Genomic DNA, 11,979 nt, shown 5'->3' with positions numbered 1-11,979 from the left:
ACCTTCAACGTCCAAAGAGGCAGTGCCAGACACGGATCCTCCCTGGTTGGTGGCTCTAACTTGATATACCGTGGCATCATCATCTGTTACGTTTGTGATGATCAGCTGGTGATACCCACCCTTGAATTCTTGTATCTTGTACTTTTCACCATCCGGCATGATTTCTTTACCTTGTCTGTACCACTTAACAATAGGCTTAGGATGACCAGTGACTTTGCAGACAAATGTGGCATTAGCCTGAAATTTCACATTCAAATTTCTTAGCTCTTCTTTGAAATGTGGAGCTTGAATTGGCACATCAGATTTTGGAATGACTGGTTGTGATACTTCACTCCATTCACTTTCACCACCTAGATTTTCACATTTTACACGGAACTCATATTCAAGACCTTCAATAAGATCTTTCACGGAGTAGACAGTTTCACGAATTTCATCTGTTGTTACTGAAATCCACTTGTTTTGTTTTTTCTCACACTTCTCAAGATAATAGGTTCTAATCTTTGCACCTCCATCACTGGCAGGTGGTTTCCATGAGACAACACAAGAGTCCTTTGTTACAGCGCTTGCTACCGGCTGACCAGGTTTTCCTGGTTTTTCTGTAAAGAATAAAAAGATTCAAAATTTCAAACATACTTGCCTTAGTAATTATGCGAGTATAGAGAAATGAATAGTCTGGTGTCTGCTTACCAAATGGAGGCTTCATAACAACAATTGATGAAACCTCTAGTGCTTCACTAATGCCATATGTATTCTGAGCAGAAACACGGAAGTAATAGCCTGCATTTTCAGTTAGGTTAACAATTCTACAGGTTGTGCCTGAAATGCTTGAAGATACAAGTTGCCATTCTGTTCCTTCCTTGGCTTCACGTTTCTCTATAACGTAATTTGTTATCATAGAACCTCCATCGTCTTCTGGTGGTTTCCAGCTAATTACCACAGAGTTCTTCAATATAGACTCTATGACAATTGGCCCTACTGGTTTATCTGGTTTATCTGTAAAAAAGAAAAAAAATACATTTTTAGTTCTTTCGATAGTAAATATTTCAGAAAATATTCCACAAAGATACTAAAAATAAAATCACTTACCTTGTATTTCCACATTAAGTACAGTGTCAACTGTTCCAAATATGTTACTGAGTTGCACTTTGTACTTCCCAGCATGAGTCTTGTGCTGGACATTCTTAATAGCAAGGTGAGTGTAATGCTCTGTGTTCTCAATAGTAACAGTTTCTGATCCTCTCAAAGGTTTGTTGGCATGGAACCAAGTTATTGCTGGCACTGGTCTGCCAATATACACAACATGAAGGCGAAGGGTGCCACCTGCACCTGCATAGTATTTCTCTTTCAGTGGGAAGCCAGGGTGGAACTGAGGAGGGGCCTGCAAAAATAACTTGCCACTCGTTTCAATTTCTCCAACTTCATTGGTAGCTATACAAGTATATAGCCCTTCATCCTCTTGTTCATCTGTTAATACTGTCAGCGTATGATTGCGTCCATCAGATGACATTTTGTATTTTCGGCTTTGCACCAGTTCTTTGCCAAAGCGATACCATTTAATATCAGGAAGAGGTCTCCCAACAATTTGACATGTCAATTGGGCTGCTTCACCCAGTTTAGTTGTAACATCCTGCATTTCTTTTCTTATGGCTGGTGCTTCTCCAGCTGTGACAAAAAGAGAGGTAAAAATATTGGAGATAATTACTATGAAATTTTCCTTGATCACTATATTACTGGTATTTAATCTTCATTTATACTTATGGCTCTTATACCTGCAGGATTATGTTTTACGACAGTAATGTTAAAAAATAACATGTAAGGCAAACAGCATTTTAAGTGCAGCACCACAGTTTATAACATCTAAAATGACAAGAAGTATTACAATATATTTGTGCTTACATGTTAGCTTAGTTTTCACTGCCATAGCAGTCCTTCGAGGTCTGCTGAGGCCAGTCTGATTTTCTGCAAAAACACGGAATTCATATTCTGTAGCTTCTAATAAACCTCCTACTGTAAACTGCCTGTCCTTGATACGTTCTTTATTGCATTTCTTCCAGGTGCTTTCTCCAGACTGGCGATACTCAACCCAGTAGCCAAGGATCTCTTTGCCACCATCGCTTTCAGGTCGCTCCCATTCTAAGGTAATGCTGTCCTTAAACACAGAGGTGATCTCAATTTCTCCAGGCTGGCTTGGCTTGTCTGAAAATTATAATATTTACAGAAGTTAAATTTCTCTCCCAATGTCACTAAATTGTTCTTCAGAAGATCTGTTAATGCAAATATTTTCTTACCAAATGGATCCTTGCATACAACTGGTTCAGAAGCAGGGCTTGCTTCACTTTCACCAATGTCATTTTGAGCAATGATACGGAATTGATATTCAGCATCTGGAACAAGTCCTGTGACTGTGTACATGGTAGTGGTGATATGAGTCTTGTTATGCCGGACCCATTTCTCTGTAGATGTCTCTTTACGTTCAATGTAGTAACCAGTTACACGAGACCCACCATCATCTTTAGGTCTGGACCAGGATAAGTTAACAGAACTCTTTGTGACATCAAGCACTTCAGGTGGGTTATTTGGAGGCTCTGGAGGATCTGTTGATAATGATAATAATAATAATAATAATAATAATAGTAATAATAACCACACAGCATATTTGCACATTTAGAACTATAGTGTAGTAGTTAAACAGGGTATTTATTTTACYGAATCTAAATGGAAACTTACTTAGAGGTGTTTTTGGTATGGCTGGTTCTTCAGATTTGAGAGATTTGCTAATACCAAAGTGATTTTCTGCAGAAACACGGAAGTGATATTCCACATTTTCTTTGAGGCCCTTCACCACTAATGATGTCCCTTTCACTCTAGAGTCAACAGTGTACCAGGCAGTCTTCGGTACTTCTCGTCTCTCGACAATATAACCTAGAATATCTGCACCACCATCATCTGTAGGAGGTCTCCAGCTTACTCTGACAGAGCGAGCTTGTATGTCATCATACTCAAGTGGTCCTTCTGGTGGATTTGGAATGCCAATCACTCTGACTTTAATATACACAGCTTTTTTGCCACACTTGTTTTCGAGTGCCAAGTCATAGGTGCCAGAATCTTCTCTTTCTGCATCTTTGATCACAAGTTCTGTGTGAGTGTCAGAAGTTGCAATCATGGCCCTCTTGCTGATGTCATGTCCTTCTTTTGTCCATTTGCATATTGGGATGGGCTTGCCCTTAATTGGTATTGTAAGCCTGATAACTCCACCTTGTCTCACCATAAGACCTTCTCGGTATTTTTCATCAAGTTCATAGTCAGGATATTCTGTAAACAAAACGAACATGTCATGCTCTCTCTGTTTTACAGATGGTATCATAGCTTCTTTAGGCAAAATATTTCTTTAGGACAACTTTCAATAAGAATTAAGATTTCAAATGTCTTACCAAGCATTTCTGTTATTTTGACTGTTCCTGGCACTTCAGCAGGTTCTCCTGGCCCACCAGCATTGCAGGCTAACACGCGGAATCTGTACTCTGCACCCTGGGGGAGATGTGTCAAGGTGTATTCACGAATCTTGGTTGGAGTAGTATTGCATTTGGTCCATTCAAATTGATCAACCTTCTGCATTTCAATTAAGTAGCCAGTAACTTTAGAACCACCTTCATCTTCTGGCGGACTCCAGGCCAGGGAAACAGATGTTCTTGTAGTATCAGTGACTCTTGGATTCTGAGGTTTACCTGGAGGAGCTGGAAGAGAAGATCAGATAGGATGGCAGGGTCTTTTTGTGAATATTTAATAGGTGTAACAACTGCTAACTTGCAACATACAATCTATCAATGTAGTGTTTGTACGGGAAAGCTTAAGAACAAAAGATTTTCAGTAGCATTTTACTTAGTTTTCTTCAGTCAGAATCTCCTCTGCTATTCATCAACATATCCAGATAAAGTTTTCAAATAGTTAAAAAGAGTAACTTTTATTAGTAGCATTCCCTTCTGCCATAAAATGCTCCATCTATATAGGCAATTACTTACCAATTGGATCTCTGGCAACAACAGACTTGGAAGGACGGCTGGGTTTCCCAGCACCTCTGGCATTGATTGCTGTAACCCGGTGTTCATATTCTAATCCTTCAACCAATCCAGTGGAACGGTAACGAGTCATAGTGACTGGAACTTTATTTACACGTATCCATCTATCTGCTCTAACTTCTTTGCGTTCCACAATATAGCCAGATATCTGAGAGTTACCATCATCTTCTGGAGGATACCAAGTTAATGTCATGCCATCTCGAGAGACATCAAACACTTCTGGAGTGCCAGGAGGACCGGGAATACCTATAAAAACAAAACACAGAATTAGGGAAGAAAGTATCTAATGAATCTACACATTAGTAGTATGCAACAAATTGTGAATTACAAAGACAATAGTATTAACACCCTATCAAACAATTTTTATCAGCAGCTATCAAAATACTTTACAAACTAGGTCAGTGAAATTATTCCTGTTCTTGTAATGAGAAGAACAGTTTTTCAAGGCTTGTGGTAGATCTGGGCATAAAATCCACGTTCATAGAGTTCCAGACTGGGTCTATGCAGTGCATCTATAATACCTATACAGAGCAATATGTTTAGGTTTAGGGATGGCATTTTTCTCTAGAAGTATAGCAAGACTACTATGCATCATAATGCATCACATTATTTGGTGAAAGAAGATAATAACGTCTAGAAAAGCTTATCTGTATGTGTGTATATTGTAAATTGTTTTTTATACAGAAATTAGCAAAAAGAGAATAGAGTTAGAGAATCAGGAAAAATTCAGACTTACGAATTTTGCTTCTGCATTCTATAATCTCAGACTGCAGGTAAGATCCAATTCCAAAGCGATTTGTAGCAGCTACACGGAAGACATATTCAGCACCTTCAACAAGCCTCGTGAACTTAAACATTGTCCTGGTTACTGATTCTGAAACTGGTAGCCATCCAGGACGGTGAGCATCACGCTGTTCTACCACATAGCCACTAAGTGCAGCCCCACCATCCAGCTCAGGTGGCTCCCAGGAGATGGTTACATAATTTGAATCAATTTCATCAATTCGGATAGGTCCAACAGGTGGTCCAGGTTTGTCTAGGAGGAAGGAAATTAAAACCCAACAAATTAATGCTGAGAAAAGGAATCATAGTGCTGATGTGACAAAGTTCATGATGGAGAAAGATCACGAACAACTATCCTAATAAATACTTACCAAGGATTATAACCTTTATTGTATCAGTAACTGTTCCAGTTGTGTTCTTCAGTTCAAGTGTATACTCCCCAGTGTCATGTATGGTGGTCTCACGCACAGTTAATTTAGCCATTTTGGCAACAGTCTCCATTTTGATGCGTTCTGATTCTTTTAGTTTAGAACCAGCAAAGAACCAAGATGCGGCTGGAGGTGGTCGCCCCTCAATTGGAATAGCTAACTCAATCGGCCTGCCAGCAGGTATATGAATTGTCTTCTGAGGTATTCCAGCAAGGTCGATTGTTGGTAATACTATGAAAAGAAAAGCACTGGTATTTTAAATATCTATTTTATAAATATCACATTCATTTGTTGTAATCCTCCCTTCCCCCTCCCCCTTTTTTTTAACAAATACCTACCTTTTCGGTCTTGTACTGTCACTGCTGTGACAATCTCTCGTGGTTCTGATACACCCTTCTGATTYTGTGCTCTGACTCTGAACAAGTACTGTTCACCTTCATTGAGAGAGATAATTGTGTGTTCATAGACAGTAGACTTCAGTGTCACTACTTTCAACCACCTTTCTGTTCCAGCTTTGCTGGCCTCAATAACATAGCCAGTCAATCTGCTGCCACCATCATGTGGTGGCTTCTCCCATGCAAGAGTAACAGTTGATTTAGTGGTGTCCACCACTTCAAGTTTCTGGGGTACCATGGGAACATCAGATACTAGTACTGCATCAGATGTTTCACAAGCTTCACCAATGCCATAAATATTTTCTGGCAGTACTCTGAAGTAATATAGAGCTCCTTCTAGAAGCCCAGTAACTCTATAAAATGTCTTGCTGCATTTAGTGGTGACAGTCTTGTAAGCTCTCATGGAAGCTTCACGTTTCTCAATTATGTAATTGTTGACTGGGGCTCCACCATCAATGGTTGGAATATCCCAAGTAAGTATCACAGAATCTTTTGATACTTCCTTAATTCTCACAGCAGCTGGTGGACCAGGTGTAAAAACAAAAAAAACAAAACAAAACAAAAAAACCAGAAATGATTATTTTTCTTTTGCTCATTTCTTCTCTTGGTCAGTGACTACATTCTGCATAAAAAAACCCCACCATTGTGTTTGACTTTCATAGACTAGGATAGCTTTAGAAATTTTATACTTTCCTCTGTTTTAGTTTGTTTTTCTTCCATCCCAAGCATTGCAAAYATTGTCATGTTATTTAAGAAATAAWAAGTTATTTAACTTTATTTCTAAGTTACAGTTTCTAAACATTAGAAACTATTATTTCTAAAGTTATATAACTTTATTTCTAATTCTTGAGTATCATGCACTATGAGTGATGCAGTACCCATATACAATTGTAGCAGTACTTACCATACACTTTTACAGAAATAGTTGCTGATTTTTTTCCCGATTGATTTTCAGCCTCAATGACGTATTTTCCAGCATCGTACCGATTAACTTTGTCCACAAGAAGCAGAGTGTAGCTGTCTGTAGTATCAATAATAGCTCGACTTACAAGATCAACATCCTGTTTGCTCCATGTAATTACTGGAGTAGGTCTGCCAGACACAGAGACCATTAAGCGCAAGGAACCACCAGCTCTGACTGTAACTGTCTTCTTCAGATCATCAGCAAGCTCAAGCTCAGGTATTTCTGATGAACAGAGTAAGAAACATTAAATGAATTAACCTTTTAATTGTTTTAAAGGAAAATATAATTCTTTCTTTAAAATATGTGTTGAGTTTTTAAATTACCTATTCTTTCCACGGGTTCTATTTCTGCTGATGATTCACTGAATTCACTCATACCATTCACGTTTGTAGCAGCAACTCTGAATTGGTATTTCTGGGATGTTTTAAGACCAGTCACAGTGAACTCAGCATTCCTTAGAGTCGCAGTTGTATGTGGTCGGTACCACTGCTCAGTGCCTTCTTCTTTCATTTCAAGAACATAGCCTAAGATGTCAGCACCACCGTCGTATGTGGGCTTTGACCATGCTAAACTTATGCTATGCTTAGTAGTATCCACAACTCTTGGAGCTGACGGAGGCGCAGGAGTATCTTTGAAACAGAAGCAAATGCATTTCACGTTGGTGCAGGGAACATTATACAGTTGAAAAAAGTAATTAAAATTTGTAAACAACCAATTCCAGGAAATGCATCTGAAATTAACTATAATACTTTTAATTTTTCTACAATAAAAGCCAGTTCAGTTAACTTACGTATTCTTTGAGTTATCTTAGTTGAAGTGTCAGCTTGGGTTTATGCTACATTATTATAAATAAATATTAAAGTATATTTTAAATTTGGCAACTTACATGATGGTTCTTTGCATAACATGTATTGCGAAGCTTCACTAGGCTCACTGTTCCCAGCAGCATTCACTGCAGTGACACGGAACTGGTACTGGCTGCCTTCCATAAGACCAGTGACTTTCAGTCTGGTATCATAAATGGTATAATCTCTGTTCACTCGTGTCCAGCGTAGACTTCTCTTTTCACGTTTGTCTACAAGATAGTCCCTAATCTCACTGCCACCATCTGATTCTGGTTTCATCCACTGAATAATGATATGTTCCTTGCCAACGCTCACTTCTTCAGGAGCACCAGGCTGTGATGGGATGGCTGTTGTTTTTTAAAAGTTGAAAAAAAAAATCAAATTGTTTATCTCTGACAAATATTTCAAACATTCTGACATGCAACTAAAGGTAGTAACACTCACTGAAAGCATTTCTGGCAATGACAGGTTCTGTTTCAAGTGGAACGCCTGGCCCATATTTGTTGACTGCTCTCACACGGAAGATGTACTCATTATTCTTAATAAGTTTTGTTACCACACATGATAATGTCTGGCACTCAGCCTCAACAATAACCCAGTGAAGTCTGCTGGTTTCACGCCTTTCTACAATGTAATGGGTGACAGGTGCCCCTCCATCTTCCTCAGGAATATTCCATGCCAGTGTGCATTTCTCTTCTGTTACTCTGCTAACTGTGATTTTGCCTGCACATGGACCTGGTGAATCTGGGTAGAGATGAAATAAGTACTGTTATTAGCAGCTAAGGAAAAGCTTCTCACTCTTGTTTAAAAGAATGAGCTTTTTAGTAYATTAAATGTAATTATTTAATCATGGAATACATACCAAGGACTTTCACAAGAACAGAAATTTGTTTTGTCCCACTGGCATTTTTAACTGTTAAGGTGTATTTTCCACTATCACTTCTGTCACAGAACTTGATAATTGCAATGGCTCGTTTGCTGGTGTACTGCAGAGAGATCTTCTCACATAGATCTAATTCTTTGTCACCTTTGGACCAGAAGACTTTTGGTTCTGGTTTTCCACCAATGGCTGCATCAAGAACAAGATCAGATCCAGCCCTAATGGTCACAATTTCTCCCTGCAGTCTGGCATCAAGTTCAGCCTTTGGTGGTGCTGTCATAAGGGAAAAGAGATGATTAAAAATAAATTACATGGCAGGAGTAAAAAACAGAAAACAGATAATGTTTTTAAATGTTTCAAATGAATATTTCTTACAGTATTCATCTTTGCAAATGACAGCACCAGTTGATTCAGATCCTTTGCTCATCACACCAGCAGCATTCTTTGCTAGGACACGGAATTCATACGCTTCACCTTCACTAAGAGCTGTCACAGTAAAAAAGTTTTCTGAGACAATGGTGTAATTGCATTTCAGCCAGCGTCCATCACCAGATTCATTATATGGTTTGCGTTCTATAATATAACCGATAATTTTGCTTCCACCATCATAAAGTGGTGCTGACCAGCTCAGTGACACTGTAGATCTGGTGACATCTGTTACCTCTGGTCTTCCTGGTGGATCTGGAGAAAGAAAATACAAAATGAGAAATGTAGCTCTATTTTATGTTAAATAATAAAACAACTCTAAAAGTAATACTTACCAACTGGATTTTGAGCCACTACAGGTCTGGAAGCTTCACTAGCTTTGCTGACTCCTGCAGCATTTAGGGCATAGGTTCTGAATTGATATTCTAGGCCTTCCACCAATCCTGTGACTTTGTAGTCGCATTCACAGCATGGYACTTTGTTTTCCTTCACCCAAAGGATGGTGTTGCGCTCCTTCTTCTCGACCCAATATCCAATGACTTTGCTGCCACCGTCATGATACGGTTCCTCCCAGCGAATGGCCATGGCAGTTGCAGACACTGAATAGACTTCTGGCCTTGAGGGTGGGCTTGGTGGGACTGTGTGCAAACAGGAGGGAAGGAAAATGTTAGCTAATACAAATATTTATGTCGGTCAGAAGGAAAAAGAAAGAACCTTGTAAAATGTGTTTCACGTACCGAATGGATGCTCCGCAACGACTGTTTTTGATTCAAGGGGTTTACTGACACCAAATCTGTTTTCTGAGCTTACTCGGAAACTGTACTCTTGGTATTTCGTGAGATGAGTGACTTTGATCTGTGTACGTTTGACACTGGAATTTACCAGCTGCCATGCTGATGTGCCAGATTCACGTTTCTCTACAATATAGTTTGTGATGTCACTGCCACCGTTATCTTCAGGTTCGTTCCAGGTCAACACACAGGATTCAGCAGAGACAGATGATATTTCAATGGGGCCAGTGACTGGGCCTGGTCTTCCTATGACTACCACTGTGACAGTAAATGTTTTTATACCAGCAGTGTTTTCAAGTGTCAGATAGTATTTGCCAGAGTCACCTCTCATACTATCCTTAACAGTCAGTGTGGTTCGGTCTTTTGTTGTCTTGATGGTCACTCTCTCTGTTTCCTTCAGCCTCATCTCCTCAAGTTTCCAAGTCACTTTTGGAGCCGGGCGTCCACTAATCGGTATATCAATAGTAAAGGTGCTTCCAGCYTTGCAAGTTATAAGCTGTCTGCTTATTTCACTGAGATCTGCTGTTGGTTCAATCTGTGGCTCCTTAATGATAACAGAAGAGAAAGCTTCTCTGGGCTCACTGTAGCCAGCATCATTCTTTGCCTTGACCCGGAACTCATATTCATTGTTCTCCATAAGGCCTTCAACAGTGAAAGTAAGCTGTTTCGTTTGACCAGCTTCAATCCAGTAGTCCGATCCTTTCTGTTTCATCTCAAGAAGGTATCCAGTTACACGGCTACCACCATCATGGTCAGGTTTAAGCCAAGCTAATACTACAGAAGATTTGGTAGTATCAACAATATCTAGCCTCTTAGGTGGAGCAGGTTCTTCGGTGGCTGTGACTGGTTCTGTTAATTCACAGGGTTCACCTACACCATATTCATTTTCTGCTGACACTCGGTAGTAGTATGGCATACCTTCTGCAAGGTCAGTGACCTTAAAGATTTGTCGAGTGCATTTTGAACTCACAACTTGCCAGCTACGACGGCTTGCTTCCCTTTTTTCCACAATGTAGTGATGGATACGTGAACCTCCATCCAAAACAGGAGCATCCCACATTAAAGTAATAGATCCTCGGGTCACATCTTTAAATGTGATGGGACCTGGTGGACCAGGAGTGTCCAAAACCTTGACAGTAAATGCAATAGATTTGCTTCCACTGTTGTTTTCTACGGTAAAGACATACTTGCCAGCGTCATTTCTGTTGCATTCCTCCACAGTCAACGTGCTGAATGAATCAGTTGTTTGAATGTCAGCACGCAAGCTAAGATTTGCATCTGCTTTGGACCACACAGCAGTAGGAACAGGTCGTCCGGAGAAGGCAATGAAAAGACGAATGCTTGCACCTGCTCTGACAATGTGAGTTTGCTTGAAGTTTGCATCAATGTCAATTTCAGGTGCAGAAAGCCTGTCCACCGTTTGGATTGTAGCAGGAACTTCACAGCTTTCTCCTTTGCCGGCACTATTGACAGCACTAACTCTGAATTTATAGTGTTCTCCTGCCTCCAAGTCGACGACAGTATATTTAGTAGCAAGTACAGTCTCTGCATTGACTTTCTGCCATGCTCCTAAGTCAGTTTTGCACATCTCAATGATGTACCCAATTATTTCCGTGCCTCCATCAAAAACTGGTTTGGTCCACTCTAAGCTTACGCTGGTCTTTGATGTATCGGTCACCTTTACAACATTAGGAGCACTTGGTGGGCTGACTGGTTCTCTACATTTAATCAGCTTTGATACGTTACTTGGTGGTCCAACTCCTGCAGCATTTTCAGCCATGACACGGAATTCATACTCATTGCCTTCAATAAGACCAGTTACTCTGTATCTTGTCTCAGCAATAGGCCTCTTACTGGATACTTTAACCCAGCGCATGCTCTTCTTTTCTCTCCTTTCTAGAATATATTCATTTATCTCACTTCCACCATCTGATTTTGGTCTTGCCCATGTGAGTGTGATGCTATCTCCTGTTACATTGGTAGGTTCTGGAGTTCCTGGTGCATCAGGAAGAGCTAAAAAGGGAAAAACATCATTAGAAAAATGAGATGGTAAGTCTACAGTTATTTCTACAGAATGAGGTGGAAACTTACTGTAAGGTATTTGTGCTGTAACTGGATCAGACTCCAATGGTCTGCCAGCACCAAATTTGTTTACTGCAGAGACGCGGAACTGGTACTCGTTKCCTTTGATTAATTTAAGTGCAGTGTAGCTGCAAGCTTCACACTTATCTTCAACTAATGCCCATGCAATCCGGCTGGTTTCACGTTTTTCAATTATGTAGTGGGTAATAGTAGCGCAACCGTCATTAGCTGGAGGCTCCCACCATAATGTCATTTTTTCCCCAGTAATATTTGTRAATCGTATTGGTCCACCAACTTTTCCTGGTGTAT

General features: G+C 39.9%; 1 protein-coding gene across 1 annotated transcript in view; it reads right to left on the bottom strand.

The window, feature by feature from the left end:
* Positions 1-11,979, bottom strand: part of LOC146600541 (titin-like) — a 242,582-nt gene that overhangs the window by 9,039 nt on the left and 221,564 nt on the right. Inside the window, exons 280-299 of the mRNA XM_085321165.1 lie at positions 11,680-11,979; positions 9,535-11,601; positions 9,133-9,435; positions 8,747-9,052; positions 8,354-8,644; positions 7,936-8,235; positions 7,533-7,838; positions 6,970-7,275; positions 6,586-6,868; positions 5,626-6,218; positions 5,231-5,518; positions 4,813-5,112; positions 4,020-4,322; positions 3,432-3,734; positions 2,728-3,312; positions 2,289-2,594; positions 1,897-2,196; positions 1,087-1,662; positions 688-993; positions 3-596 (exon numbers count right to left, since the gene is read on the bottom strand). Of these exons, the coding sequence (XP_085177291.1) occupies positions 3-596; positions 688-993; positions 1,087-1,662; positions 1,897-2,196; positions 2,289-2,594; positions 2,728-3,312; positions 3,432-3,734; positions 4,020-4,322; positions 4,813-5,112; positions 5,231-5,518; positions 5,626-6,218; positions 6,586-6,868; positions 6,970-7,275; positions 7,533-7,838; positions 7,936-8,235; positions 8,354-8,644; positions 8,747-9,052; positions 9,133-9,435; positions 9,535-11,601; positions 11,680-11,979 (8,916 nt within the window). The remainder of the gene's footprint in view (positions 1-2; positions 597-687; positions 994-1,086; positions 1,663-1,896; positions 2,197-2,288; positions 2,595-2,727; positions 3,313-3,431; positions 3,735-4,019; positions 4,323-4,812; positions 5,113-5,230; positions 5,519-5,625; positions 6,219-6,585; positions 6,869-6,969; positions 7,276-7,532; positions 7,839-7,935; positions 8,236-8,353; positions 8,645-8,746; positions 9,053-9,132; positions 9,436-9,534; positions 11,602-11,679) is intronic.

The sequence above is a fragment of the Rhea americana genome, unplaced genomic scaffold, assembly GCF_003343005.1.
Source record: "Rhea americana isolate MKP2758 unplaced genomic scaffold, rheAme1 scaffold_12, whole genome shotgun sequence".
NCBI classification, from domain to species: Eukaryota; Metazoa; Chordata; class Aves; order Rheiformes; family Rheidae; genus Rhea; species Rhea americana.
The sequence above is the reverse complement of the archived record's forward strand: the minus strand, read 5'-3'. Positions and strand labels throughout refer to the sequence as shown.